Source organism: Sceloporus occidentalis, unplaced genomic scaffold (assembly GCF_023333645.1).
Source record: "Sceloporus occidentalis isolate IW3139 unplaced genomic scaffold, rSceOcc1.0.p SCAF_2, whole genome shotgun sequence".
NCBI lineage: Eukaryota > Metazoa > Chordata > Lepidosauria > Squamata > Phrynosomatidae > Sceloporus > Sceloporus occidentalis.
Window position 1 is genome coordinate 50,706,738 of NW_028316982.1, and position 15,485 is coordinate 50,722,222.

The window sequence follows — 15,485 nt, forward strand, 5'->3', positions numbered from 1 at the left end:
GCCTGTCTAAACAAGTAGGTCTTAGCCTGCTGGTGGAAGGATAACAATGAAGGGGCTGTTCTGGCCTCCATGGGCTGGGAGTTCAAGTCTAGAGCAGTGATGGTGAACCTTTTAGAGGCTGAGTGCCCAAACTGCAACCCAAACCCACTTATTTATTGCAAAGTGCCATGTCCCTTTGGCTTTCTAGTAACAAACTCTGGCAAACTCTATGCTGGGGCGACGGCACATGTGCCCACAGAGAGGGCTCTGAGTGCCACCTCTGGCATGCATCACTGGTCTAGAGGCAGCCACGGAAAAGGCCCTCTCTCCTTATCCCACCAACCATGCTTGTGATGGTGGTGGGATGGAGAGAAGGGCCTTCCCTGAGGATATCAGAGCCTGGGCTGACTCATATAGGGAGATATGATCTGCCAAACAGCCTGGACCTGAGCTATATAGGGCTTTATAGGTCATCACCAGCACTTTGAATTGTGCCCAGAAACAGGCTGGCAGCCAGTGGAGCTGTTTTAATAGGAGCGTTGTGTGATCTCTATAACCTGCCCCTGTTAGCAGCCTGGCTACAGCTCTTTGGACCAGATGAAGTTTCTGAACACTCTTCAAAGGCAGCCCCAGTAGCCTGAATATGATGTAACCAAGGCATGTATTAGATCCGGGGTCTCAAGGAACAGGCACAGTTGGCGCACAAGTTTCAAATGTCAAAAGCACTCCTGGTCACCACACAGACCTGGGCCTCCAGGTTCAAAGGAGAGTCCAGGAGTACCCAAAAACTGTGAACCTGTGTCTTAATAATAATAGGATTTATTTATATACCGTCCAATCACTGGGAATCCAAGCGGTTTACAACAGAGGGGATACTAGACGGTTCCCTGCCCTCAGGCTTACAATCTAAAAAGACACGACACAAAAGGAGATGGTGAGGGGGGGAGGGGGGAGTGTGCCCCATCTAACACAGGTTGAATCCCTATTCCCTGATCTGCCTTCTGACTGACCAAGAGCACCTGTCTTATCTGGATTAAGTTTCAACTTGTTTGCCCTCACCCAGTCTGTTACTGATGACAGACACTGGTTTAGGACCAGGACAGCCTCCTTGGTTTGAGGTGGAAAGGAGTAGTAGAGTTGAGTGTCATCGGCATATTGATGACACTGCACCCCAAAACTCTGGATGACCTCTCCTAGCAGCTTCATGTATATGTTAAACAGCACAGGGGTTAACATAGAACCGTGAGGGACCTCACAGGCTAATGGCCAGGGGGTTGAGCAGGAGTCCCCTAGCACCACCTTCTGGGTTTGACCCTCCAGGAAGGAATGGAGCCACTGTAAAACAGTGCCCCCAAGTCCCATCACAGAGAGGCGGACCATGGTCAATGGTATCCAAAGCTGCTGAGAGGTCCAGGAGAACCAACAGGGCCAAATATTCCCTGTCCAGTTCCCTGCGTAGGTCATCCACCAAGGCAACCAAAGCTATCTCTGTTCCATAGCCAGGCCTGAAACCAGACTGAAATGGATATAGATAGATTTGTCAGACTTCTTTATACTAATTCTCCAGTTCCACATTTATTTTTGTTTTTCAACTTCTTCTATAATTAATCTCGCTGCTGTAAGCAAATTTGTTACAAGATTTATTTATTTCTTTTCCCCCCCATCAAGCCCTCTTTATCCACAGATTTTTTTATCCACAGATTCAAGCATCCATGGCTTGAAAATATTTTTAAAATATATAAATTCTGAATAGTAAACCTTGATTTTGCCATGTTATATAAGGTGCACCATTTTGCTATGCTACTGTATTTAATGAGACTTGAGCATCCACAGATTTTGTTATCCATGGGAGGTCCTGGAACCAAACTCCAGCAGATACCAAGGGCCCCCTGTATCAACTGATAACAATTTAAAAAGGAGATACTGTAAAATCTAGTAATGATGCTTTTAAAAGACAGTAAACCCTAGCTAAAATACCTTTCTAACACACCCAGTTAAAAACTAAAAGTATTTTGCTTGCTGGCAAAAAGAGATCAAAGATGTGGTTAACCTAAACAGGGAGGGAATTCCACAACCTGGGAGCAGCCAACAAGGCTCTCTTCTGTGTCCTCATTGAACCTAACTGAGATGGTGATGGGATTGAGGGGGAAAAACCCTTCTCCAAGAATTTTTGAACTTGGGCGAGCTTGTATTGGAAAATACAGTCTTTCGGATACCATATAGTGCTTTATAGATCATAACCAGCACTTTGAATTGTGCTCAGAAACAAACCAGTAGCCAGAGAAGCTGTTTCAACTGAAAAATTGCATGCAATCTGCCATGGTCAGCAGTCTGGCTGCAGCAATTTGGACCTGTTATACTTTTGAAACAGGTCCAAAGAAAATCCCACGAACAGGATGCAAACAAGACATGTGCCACTATGGCCAGTGATGTCCTCTACAGGAGCATGCACACCTGGTGTAAAGGCTCTTGTGGCCACCACCAAGACTTAATCCTCCATGCCTAGGACTGACAAAAATAAAATATTCATTTTCTAATATTTTGTATTAGTTTATTTGATAAAAATTAGATTAAGAAGTAATATTTTTCTAAACCCACTAAGAATTAATTCTTATCTGAAAAGATTTTTTTAACACATTCAATGTTATTAATTACAATGTATGTAGAATTAAGATTAATTCATTATTGAATACATGAAATTGATTATAATGTGATTTTATTTCATTATGAAGATATTTTAAATTTTAAATCAGCTTGGGGAAATCATCAATTTTAAATTAACTTACTGTGGTATTGCATTAGAGAAAGCAGAAACAGCAACAGAGACTGAATGAAGGCCACTGAACACATACCAACATATCTACAGACAGGACAGCCTCTTTCACACTGACAGTTCTGAGCTTGTAAAATAAAGCTTGTTTACAAACATTTCAGTATTTTAAATGTGCAAGGCAAGATACTGAGCAAGAATCTTTCTTCAAAAGAAATGCACAAGTTGTGGTGGCTAGCTTTGGCTTCTGGAAAGTCTATTCTTTCAGACATAGCAGGGCTGATACAATAAAAACATGTGAAGTAAAAGTAAGTCAGCACATACCTGATATTTTTCATTGACAATGTATCAAGTTCCCAATTCTGCCAACCATGTTAGAGAAATATGGCTGGACAGACATCTTAAAATTGCTATTTCTTTTAAAAACAGATTCTCATATGTGCTTTAAAAATTGCAATGTTATGATGTCTGTCAAGTTGTATTAATTTCTGAATTGCTGTAGAGAACTTCTTGTGTTCATTGTCGTGTCTTGGCAGTAAAATGACATGTTAGCATATTCTCCTCATTTCCTTATTGCAGTGGAGCTCCTGTTGACTTCTGGCATTGTATAGCTATGGTATGTATTCTGATATAAAAGAGAGTCAGTGTGGTGTAACTGTTAGGCCACAGAGTATGAATAGAGGATACAGGTTCAAATTCCTGTCAGCTGTGAAGCACACAAGTGGATGTATTTCTTAAGCAAACCTCCTTCGGGGGGGGGGGGGGGTGTTAGCCTAAAGTGCAAAATGAATACTTAACAAGAATGATGCAAGTAAGAGCTGTTACATATTGAGATTTTCATCATAAGTATCAGAATGATTTAAAGTGCTATATTTCATATGCACTGATATTAACTTACCACATCACTAGCACCAGAAAATTCATTGTTAACTAAGCTTTCAAGAGCCATCCACCGCACTGGTCTGTTTTCGTTGTCTCCAAGGCAATGATAATCCATGGGAAAGAGATCTCTGGACAAGGCATTGTCTGTAATCTTTACCTGAAGTGCATCATCAATGCTGCATATTAAAATACACACAAATTACCACTTAGAAACTAAAACTAGCAACTATCAGCTTAATAATCCCAATACAGTCCTGTCTTTTGATCACAGCCCAAAGATTGCTTGGAGTTCTCTCCTTTGTCACCAACAATACTGTCATCCCCCTGAGCCACCTACCCCAATACATTGCCTCCACAACTATACCTGGGAAAAGAGTGGGTAGGGAAAGTTAGACTGTGGGCAAGCTGTCAGAAGCACAATTTAAATGGAGGAAGACAGCAGATAGGCAGAACCATCCCCAAACAAATTTTTCTCCATTTAAATTATACACTTCTCCTAGCGCTTGGCCAACTCACAAAGTGATTTCAATATACAGGGAAGGAAGGTTTAATCGCCACACTCTGCCATTTGCTGAGACTGGGTGTGGGTACCTGCGATGAGTCTGTACAAATATGTAAATGTGTGTATACAATTAGGTTTGCTTCTACATACATGTGTGCACAACCCCCAATCCATTCCTTTTTGCTGAATTTGGTCCTCAAGGGCAAAAAAGTCACATACCATCTGCACTAGATTGTAATAGAATGCTGGGAACTAGCTAGTTATATTAATACTGGCAAGTAAGGAAAAACTCAGGAATTAATAATTTGAGCATGATGGAAGTAATTGTTTGCATAATTTATTCAGATGTAAACTTGGTAGAATTGAAGCAATGACTGACATCTGCCAAATTGTCCAGTCAGCCTGCAAGTTACAGCATTCAATACTATAAGTTCTAACTTTCTTTAAGCATTCTTTATTGCGCTGCATCTTCGAAATACCAGTTGCTGTGCCAGACTAGTACTCCTATGATCTTGAACAGATTATGAACAGCAGAATAGCTAAGGGAATGCTAGTGGCTTGTATGTTTAGCCAAATACACTTAAATACTTACACACAATTTCTAGCAGCCAGGTCTTTATGAATGACCTCTCTTCGGGCCAAGTAGCTCATTCCACAAGCAATCTGAATAGCCATATGTACAAGATCTTGTTGTGAAATTGCCTACAGAGAGAAAGCTATTATAAATTTCCCTAAAATTTTAAGATGGGGCATACAAATAGGCTTGTATAAGCTTCATAATTTAACCATTATTTGCTACTTGTCTAAGATACTAGTTTCTTATTGTGAATCTACTAAACTTTGATTTTTTTTATAACTCAAAGTGGTTGCTTCTCTGGTACAATGAAAGCTGCTAGGAGCTATATTAAAAGTCACAAGCTAGTCTGGAAACAGGGGCTCCAGACATCTATAGGTGTTATATTATATTTCTCTGAAGATGCCAGTCACAGATGCTGGCCAAACATCAAGAATAAACTCTGCTAGAACATGGCCACATAGTCCGGAAAACTATGGATGCCGGCCATGAAAGCCTTCGACTTCACATCTATAGGTGCATTTTCTACTACAGTAATGAATAGAAGGCAACAGTTGTATCTCTTTCCCCTTTACTATTTCATTGAGAGGGGAGACCATAAATATTTCCTCTCTGTAAATCATGACCATTCTTTTAGTCCTGTTTCTGTCATAAAAAAGTAGTCTGATTATAAGCACCAGGTATAAGTTTCAGCTTCCTGAAAGGGATTATTCTTTCTGCTAGATCATGTTGACTGTGTCACAGCCCTCTTAGTTTGCATACAAAGAGATAATCATACTTATGCCTTATTGGATAAAAGTGAGGTCCACCTTGAAGCCCATGATGGGAGGAAGGCAGGATGTTAAATAAAACAAGCAAACAAGAGAAATTGGCTTTTTCTGAGCCAGGAAGCATACAATACTACTGTGAAAGAGTAAAACATTTTGAGAAGCTGCCCAGCAAGAACAGGAAAAATTAGTATGACAACTGGTGCTTTAACCCATGAGCTCATAAGTATATAATTTTCCAATTCTGTAGCGCTTGAAGAATCAGTATTTTAGCAGAAAATACAATAAATACTATTATCTTACCTGCTTCTCATGACTCTAGTTCATGACTCCCCAACTATATTTATTCCCCTGAAAAGGTACCATGATCTTGATAATCTGAACATTAATGAAATCTAAGTTGGTGATTTAAACTATTATATATTAACCGCTTACCTGAGGATTATTTGCTTCTACTAATTTGCACTGCCGCAGGAACAGTTTGAGATTCCCCCAATTCATATAAGGCAACAACACCATAGGTTTTTCTCCTTCCTCTATGCAAACATGAGTGATAGGGAGAAGATTTCTGAAAGAAGTGTAATTCTGGGTTGTCATCATTAGAACTTCAAACAACAGCTTCATGTCAAAACACAAGAGTGGTTTGTATTGCACACTTACCACCTTTCAATTATCCTCTTCCATCAATTTAATCTTTTAAAAAGAACATTTAAAACAACTTTTGCTCTCTTAATGGAAAGTATGTAATCTGATAGTGCTATTTCAGCTTTTTCAAAGTCTCTATTCAAACATTTTACAAAGCAGTATAGTGGAGAAAACCAAAAATGTTTAGTGACTGCATCAAACATAGTTCCTAGATAAAAGCAGCCATGGAGACTGCTCTAATTTATTAGTTGCTTGAATGCTTATACTGATGGCTAATAAAAGTAAATCATTCATTATACAAAATTTCACAGGAAATTTTATCTTATAATCAAAAGATTTCATACACATATGATACAATCGGTATGTCCTCTCACTAACTGCTTTTACAAATACTTATAAGGGTAAAAGGGGACTCTGTGACTTTTAGTAGTTTGCAATATGTCACAAAATACAGTTGAATCTTTCTATATGAATTGACTGAAAGCTGGTCATCAGAATATTTCAGAATTACCACAGGAGACTGAATACAATACCTTCCTCCTCCACAACAGTAATTTTAGATTCAGTAATAAGTCAGTCAACTGCTGTTCAAGAATGGCTTTGGCATAAGTTACTGTCTAGTAACTGGTTTGAGAATTCCTGGTCCCAAAATGTCTGAATTTTGATCCCAAATAGTCCCCAAAGAAGGCTGTAAAAGTTTGCATAAACTGAAATTTATTTGGCATTTCCCCCTCCTTTTTGGAACAGTTTATTAAAGCAACTGACAAGGAGAGAGCCAAACACTTCTGGAAATAAAGTGATGCAAAGACAAGCCAGCCAGAGATTTACTTTGCTGCACTTCTACTCAGGAACACCCTTCTTTAGATATTTTAAAATTCTCTAACCCCTCCCTCCCTAAACCAAGAGGTCAGAGAAGAGGGAACCAAAATAGTTTCATACACAGATAAAAAGACACAAACATGTTAAGGATAAACAGGTGGTGGCTTTTACAGGAGAAACTAGAGGTTTTAAATGAAGCTTTTTAATTAAAAAAAAAAAGAAATCTATTTGGCATTTTAAAACAAGCATCCTTTGATCAACTTGAGACATGTCTCCAGTTTCTTCTGTGGATTCCACTGAATGCTCCCTAGTTTCTGTTTCTTTTGACACAATAGAGTCTGCCTTGGTTCTACTACTTTTTTATTTTTTAAAAAGCAACATTCAACTTGATATGATGATTTCCTCTTCCAATTAAAGCCCAGAAATACTATGTCAAAAGGAACTGAATTTAAAATCCAAGATTCTGGATTTTGTCCCGTGTTGTTTTTCCCATTATCCCATAGCGGCGCATGCATCTGGCTGCGCCACCATTATGCTCTGTTGTGCCCAATGGTGGCACGGCAGCATGCATGCACCGCCACAGGTCAATGGGGGCTGTCTTTTAACCTATTCAGGGTACAAGGTAGTCTGAGTCACTTGTTTTGCTTTTTTTTTTTTTAAACTAAAATCAATTTTAATAATTAGTCTGTATTTCTGTTTTCAGGTCTCTAGGTTACCAAGAGTACTTTGATCACCTCAGAGGATAGATAAGGATTGTGAGACAAGGGGAGTAACATCACTCAATGAATGAGAAATAATGGAGACAATTTCCTGTTCCAAGTGAGGGTCTTTATACCTATTGGGATTCTATCCATTATTTTAGGGTGAATACAGTATACAGTAGAGCTCCATTCAGCTGAGGTTGACCTGAGATTGCTTTTAGGAGTAATTGTAGTTTACCAGATATGATCATGAAAGTATATGTTAGACTGCAGTGGATTTTAGACTGTATTCCGCCGGCAGGTTCTTATTTGCTTTTATTTGTATTTGGATATTCATTTGGAAATATTCGATGGCTAATGGAGGATAGCAGGGAATTCCAAAAGAACATCAGCATGTGCTTCATAGACTATAGCAAAGCCTTTGACTGCATAGATCATGAAAGGCTACAGAATGCCCTTAAAGACATGGTAGTGCCAACAGATCTGATAGTCCTAATGAGGAATCTGTTCACAGGACAAGAGGCTACCGTCGAGAGAGAACAAGGAGAAACAGAATGGTTCCCAATAGGCAAAGGAGTCAGACAAGGCTGCATCCTATCACCCTACCTATTCAACTTATATGCAGAACATACAGTCCGTCCTCGCCTTATGCGGGGGATCCGTTCCGGATCCCTCCGCGTAAGGCGAATTCCGCCTATGCTTGAGCCCCATTGGAAACAATGGGGCTTGTGCGCGAGCGTGCGCGCCCATTCAATTGAATGGGATGCGCCGCCCCTTCCGCCCCGCGGCTTGAGCGCATATACTCAAGGCCGCGTATGGCGCGGGTGCGCTGTATTGTAAGGAAAGCAGGTTTGGACATGGGAGAAGGAGGAGTGAAAATAGGAGGAAGAAATATCAACAATCTGAGATATGCTGACGACACCATAATACTAGCAGAGAACCTCACAGACGTGGAACAACTACTAAGGAAGATCAAAGAAGAAAGTGCAAAGGCAGGTTTACTGTTGAACATAAAGAAAATGTTCTCTGACCACAGAGAGCTTACATTCAAACTAGACAATGGGGACATAGAAAAGTACAAGAGTTCTCATATCTGGGATTTAAAACATTAATTGGAGTGGGAACTGCAGCCAGGAAATCAGAAGAAGATTAAGAATGGGAAGGGTGGCTATGAAAAAACTAGAAAAGATCCTAAAATGCAAAGACATACAACTCAGCACAAAAGTCAGAATCATACAGGCCACTGTATTCCCTATTACCATGTATGGATGTGAGAGCTGGACAGTCAAGAAAGAAGATAGGAGGAAAATCAATTCATTTGAGATGTAGGGCAGCCTTTACTGCAACTCGTTTTAATGTTCTTCCCTCAGTTGTATTGGAAGGAAAATGTAAGGTCCCTTATGAGAACTGGACATACTCTTCCTCTGACACTTTAGTAGAATCACTCCAGCATATTGTATTGTACTGCCCTTTTTATCAAGGTGTGCGTTCTGCTTTAATTCATCCAATCTTACAAAAATTTCCAGGTCAAACAGCTAATTGCTATTTGACACTATTGCTCAAGGATGTAGATTCACAAATTACTGAGAATATGGCCCGGTTTTGTGTTGTCGCCATTGCTACACACAAACAAATTAAGGATCAGAATTGTGGTTAAAAGAACGAGTTGTTCAAGGATCCCCTCTCCTATGTCAGTGTGTAATGCTTGTTTTTTTGTGATTTAATTTGATTTTTTTAGATTTGTTTTTTGTAAGAATGTTTTTATTGTTAGTGTATATATAACACTGAGATACTTGGGTCAAACACCATAAATAAACTATTCTATTCTATTCTAAACCATGTCTTTGCTTCTCAATCCCCTGATTTTGCTGCTGACAAAGGGTTCTACTTTAAAAGACTAGCTGAACCTCTTGGTCACTAATTTTTTTTTTGCAGATTCTTCAGTCAAATGATTGTAATTGATGTTTGATTTTCGTGATTTCCAAGATAAAATTTTCTTTACAGTTAGTGGCCTTTGGGAAATGAGATCTTTGGAACATTTCAGATTCTATAAAAACATTTACTCTTTTTTAGTGCATTCAGTTACAGACAATTTGTATCTTATCTGGAGATACAGAAAAACTATTTTCTCTCTCTTAAACAGTGCATGTGCTCCTTGACAGACTATGAAGAAGACACATATATGGGTTGAAAAAATTGGGAGTCAAATAAAGTATTTATGCAGGACTTACAAAGTTCCCAGCTTTTAATCAAGACTATTTATCATCTAAATCTTAGGCGATAAGCTGTTCAACTTCCCTAAATAAAATGTTCTTGTCTTAAGTAAGAACACTAACCTGTGATGAAGACCTCTAAGTTTACAGCTTTCTGTGAGCATCATGGTCACTTGAACTTCTGAAGCTTGATCTGAAAAAATGGGGAGAGGGAAGTATGGTCACAAACAGCTTTCTTAAAATATATGACTGTGGATGCACACACAGTGCCAGTTCTTTACACATTAAAAAATAAATTAATCATTGACTAGCAAGCAAAAATGCAATGTTCCCTGTGATTCAGTTAAAAAAATATATTCTACCTTATGTCCAAAAAAGGAACTCAGGGTACAAACAAAATATTGTATTTCAACTTATTGTACTTACCCTTCCTCCAAAAAGCATCAGTCACAAATACCCAAATTAGTACAAATCAACAAAATACCCAGTTTCTAAGAACAGCAGAGAAAACAGTTTTTGAATCGCTATGTTTATGACTTGCCATGTTTCTACCAGACAGCTGAACAGTTGCATATTGGCCTGACAATTTTCATGAAGAAAATGGAATTTGTTAGTGAGCTGCAACATCATCACTTTTTCCTCAAATTGTTTTTCTGTACTTCTAGTTGTGCCCAAAAGGACATACAAGGAACCCAAGGCAGCTACCAAGCTATTTAAACATTTGGAAGCCAAATTTTTCTAAATCATGGCATTTCTCTTATAAATATGAGTTCAAGATGGTAAGGATACACTGTTGGGTTTTTAAAAAAAAGGTTTTAAGGTGTCTGTTTTAGAGCATGAGCATCCAGAGGGGAAACTGTAAAACCATACTGAAAAATCTTTAAAGTATTCCACTCTGGCTATTAAGAAGGATTCATTTAAAGTACAAAAGGATCTACGATGCCACATTAAGATAAAAGTAGTAAAGGGGTGCTGGATCAAAAGATGTACAATTATAATTGCTATTTGCAATATTTTGTTTACTTATATAAAGGATATACTGTAGCAGCAATCATCTACAGCAGTCACAGCTCTAGGGACCACTAACTGAGGCCCTGGAGACCCACCCCAAAATCCCCAGATCTCTCCCCCCATTTTTAAACCTATTTCAGGCTGATATTGGGGTGATACTTTTGCTTTCAAATATCCACCCCAATTCTCCCAAAGCCATCTAAAAAGGCAACAATTTCATCCTCTAACTTTCCCAAAGCGGGGGGGGGGGGGGGGGGGAGAGACTTCCTGGCAATTGGCCAAAAAGGTGGCTGGAAGTAATATCATATCCCTTTAAACATGCTGAAATATGCTGATGTGGAAAGAAAATATAAATACAAAGGTATATATAACTGGAAATTCTCCTCCTTTCTGTGGCAGACAGTACACATTTTTTTCCAAAGAGGCAACCACATTCTGGGAGTATTAAACTGTTACAGTACTCCTTGAAGCATCTGATTTCTTTTCTAGGATGAGCCAGCTTTTTGCAGCTTGAAGAAGACAAGATTCAAAGATGCAGATATTTCTATTAAGTAGACCCCTCTGCAAAGGGTTCTTCCATGTGTGTTCTAAGGACCAATATACTTTCAACGACTTAGGGAGCTGGGGATGTTTAGCCGGGAGAAGAGAAGATTAAGAGGTGATATGATAGCCCTGTTTAAATATTTGAAGGGGTGTCATATTGAGGAGGGAACAAGCTTGTTTTCTGCTGCTCCAGAGAACAGGACCAGGAACAATGGATCCAAGCTGCAGGAAAAGAGATTCCACCTCAACATTAGGAGGAACTTCCTGACAGTAAGGGCTGTTCGGCAGTGGAACAAACTCCCTTGGAGTGTAGTGGAGTCTCCTTCTTTGGAGGTCTTTAAGCAGAGGCTGGGGATGCTTTGATTTGGATTTCTTGCATGGCAGGGGGTTGGACTGGATGGCCCTTGTGGTCTCTTCCAACTCTACGATTCTATGATTCTATGAACACAGGTGATTTTTATCAAATGATTTGCATTTTTTTGATGACCACATTCTTTACACCAGAGATATTTCACCAGCTAAACAATGAAAAACGGACTTGTATTCAACTATGCAAAAAATTCAAGTCTTATCTTGTAAAACAGTTTCATTGTTACTGCTGGGTTGGATCCAAAATTTTATATCTATGAACAACAAGATCCTTTTCACAACCAGAACTCTCTTTCCATTTATCGAGCCAAAAATCTTTATCCAACTAACTGTGCTTTCTTATCAATATTATTTCCTTGTTGTTTCTTATATGAACTCACTTCTCCAAGAAAACAAGTTATGTAAGTTTAACCCATATTCAGCAATTTAGAACGCATAACTCAATTTGAAATTACTTTAAAGAAAAATTCTGGAAGATCTTAATTAGGGTATTACAGATAATACAATATTGCAAGTACAGAGGATTAAAACGGGGGAGTGGGGGGAAATCCCACCCTTGTTTGGATTGAAATTCATATAATGTGAAATATGAAAAAAAAATTGCATGGAAATGCGTAACAAATATAAGAGAATTCAGATGGTTGCCATGGTGGCATTTTTGTCTGAGCTTGCTGATTTCTCCTTCTTACAGACAGGGAGACAGCTCCACATGGATGAGCAAACAAAATGCTTTCTACAGTGCACCCTTGGCTTACGTGGGGGATTTGTTCCGGACCCCACCCCCCGCATAAGCCAAATAGCACATATGCTCGAGCCCAATTCACTTGAATGGGGCTCGTGCATGCGGCGGCGGCGCGCGCCCCATTCATTCCAATGGGATGCACTAGTAGCCACCTGTAGGTTATTGAATAGGAAAAGTATATTACAACATACAGTCACTGTTAATTCCTCACCAGAAATTTTGCAATTGTTAAGTCAAGCTGATCTATGGTTTGGGTAAGCAATAATGTTGATTGTTTTGTGTTATGTGCATTTTTGTACTTTGAAGCCAACGTAGATTGTTTTACTAATATCTGTCAACCGTGTGCATTTAGAATAATAATAATAATAATAATAATAATAATAATAATAATACGTTTTATTTATAGACCGCTATTCCACAATGATCATAGCGGTGTACAGTAAAAATTGCAATAGAATACAATACAAATATACGGTGACAGTTAAGGAAGGAGGGGCTTCTTCCTTCAGGCTGTCCCTGATGGAGCTGGGTCTGCCTGATCGCTCCCCTCTGAGGCCAAGATGACAGTTAAGGAGGGAGGGGCCTCTTCCTTCAGGCTGTCCCTGATAGAGCTGGGTCTGCCTGATCGCTCCCTCTGAGGCCAAGATGACAGTTAAGGAGGGAGGGGCCTCTTCCTTCAGGCTGTCCCTGATGGAGCTGGGTCTGCCTGATCGCTCCCTCTGAGGCCAAGATGACAGTAGAAGCATGGAATAGCAGATTGAGATACTAATCTGGCATAGAATGTTTTTGTAATGCTGATGAAGACTTCTGTGAGTTGAAACGGCCACACATTACTCCGGAGGTAGTCATATTCCACCACTGAAAGATTTCAACCATTGAAGGACATTACTACCATTGAAAAATACACTGTTTATCTTCATGCTACCATACTACAAGTACTACTAATAATTCTTCTCATGTTTTTGATTGGATATTTTGGGTGAAACAGCAGAATATTTCTACTGCTGACACTCTGGAGACTCTACTCATATTTTTTGGACTATTGTTTATATTCAAAAAGATTCAGAAGAGTTATTTCCTACAGCCAGCTTTTTGTTGAATGTTGTTTCAAGACTTTTTACCACTGTTGTGGTTTTTTAAGCATCAGCTACTGCCAGCTTCTCACTGCTTATGTCCTTCCTGGGTCTTCTCTTATGGCTCTAGAATCTAGAACAGAAGTTTCCCACAGTGGTGCACCCCCAATAACATTTACTTTTGAGTCATCTGTCTCACAAATGCGTACTAACACCCTGATGCAACCTCTGGAGCTTTCCAAGTATTGTTCCATATATAAAGTTGAAATGCACATCATCATTTTAATAAACTATAGTTATTAGGAGAAATGTTTGCCCAAATCACTTTTTTTTTTGGGGGGGGGGATATCTCAAGTGCTGAAGCACTGACTATTCCACAGTTAAGATGGAAGGAGATTCAAGCAAAATCCTACCTTTTACTGTTTTGACAAACACTTGCTTTTCTTTACTAGGATCTTTCTCTTCTATTAGTATTCCATGGAAAATTCGTCCAAATGTGCCTGATAATGAGAGCAATGAAAGAGAAAATTAGGTCAATATGAGCACACTTTCAATAACTTAGTGTGAATTAAAATAGGAGGTAATCTTCTCTTGCTAAGCTGTATACCCAAGCCTTTTTGTTGAGATTTTTAATCAATCATGCTGTAACTCATGTTTGTACCTCAATTTGCTAATACGTAATTCAAAAGTAGATTGACAACCTAAACTTTGGAAGCAAATTGAATTTTATGAAAGCCCTCTTTTTTCAAACGTTCTAGAATATTAATACTTTTGCCTTTATTTAGCTGCAATTTATCACTTAAAGTAGTAGAGACTGATCAAACATTCTGAAATATATTAAGTCCCTCCAGATGATCAGAAAAACAAGAAGTGGCACCTTATTTCTGCTGCATATTGTTACTAAGGTGCTTTACAGACCGCCCAAAAGAGTGGTCTGAAAAGCACCGTCATCTGCGGTGTGGAGGAGCCTCAGTGGCCAAACCGCGCAACTCCTCCGCACCACAAAAAAAGCTGCAAAATGCAGCTTCTTCTTGCGGCACGCTAATGACATCGCAAGGTGCCAATGGCGCACTAGCGATGTCATTAGCGCAGCGCGATGTGCGGCCGCTAAGCGTCTGCTACGTCAAGATGGCAGTGCCCATGTAGAACGGGCGTTGCCATTTTGTACGCGCCGAGCGTGTACTAGGGTTAGGGGCGTCTGGAAAGGACGGCCCTTTCTAACCCTAGTACGTGCTCGGCATGTACTAGAGTGCCCGTGTGGAATGGGCCTAAGCTATGGTAGCAATAAGACAAATGCTAACACTGAAAGGTTTGCCAACATAATAACAGATTTCTGTTTCCCAGGAATATTTCTTATAGCCAAGAGAAATGAAAATACTTCTGGAAAGGTTTTACATATTATTATTATTATTGTTATTATTATTATTATTTATATAGCGCTGTAGATTTGCACAGCTCTGTACATAAAACAATAAATATATAAGAGAAAGCCTGTCTATGATCTAAGAGATAATAGGAAAATACATCTAAAATACATAGCAATACAGGAAATGGTTCAAAAAACAGGGAACAAAAGAACATCACATAGTAAATGATAATCACGCAATGCCTGGGAACGCTTCTCTGAACAGGATGGTCTTTAACTCTGTTTTGAAGCCAGTTAATGAAGTGATGGCCCTTGCTCGCGGGGGAAGAAGGTTCCAGGAGTGAGGGGCAGCAAGAGAAAAGGGGCAAATCTGAGATGGGGCAGAGGAAATCCTGGGCTGAGATAGCCGACAGGGACTACCAGAGCGGAGGGCCCGAGTGGGAAGGTGAGGAGAAAGAAGTTCTGATAAATAAGGAGGGGCCAGCCTATGGAGAGCTTTAAACGTTGACAGCAGGAGCTTATACTGAAT

The 15,485-nt window shown here is 39.5% G+C and overlaps 1 protein-coding gene across 3 annotated transcripts in view; it reads right to left on the reverse strand.

Annotated features, from left to right (window-relative positions):
• Positions 1-15,485, reverse strand: part of RYK (receptor like tyrosine kinase) — a 58,098-nt gene that overhangs the window by 5,802 nt on the left and 36,811 nt on the right. For all 3 annotated transcript variants that reach the window (XM_089509364.1, XM_089509365.1, XM_089509366.1), the window contains 5 exons: positions 14,004-14,090; positions 9,976-10,045; positions 5,910-6,042; positions 4,726-4,835; positions 3,648-3,807 (listed from right to left, as the gene is read on the reverse strand). In XM_089509364.1, the coding sequence (XP_089365490.1) occupies positions 3,648-3,807; positions 4,726-4,835; positions 5,910-6,042; positions 9,976-10,045; positions 14,004-14,090 (560 nt within the window). The remainder of the gene's footprint in view (positions 1-3,647; positions 3,808-4,725; positions 4,836-5,909; positions 6,043-9,975; positions 10,046-14,003; positions 14,091-15,485) is intronic.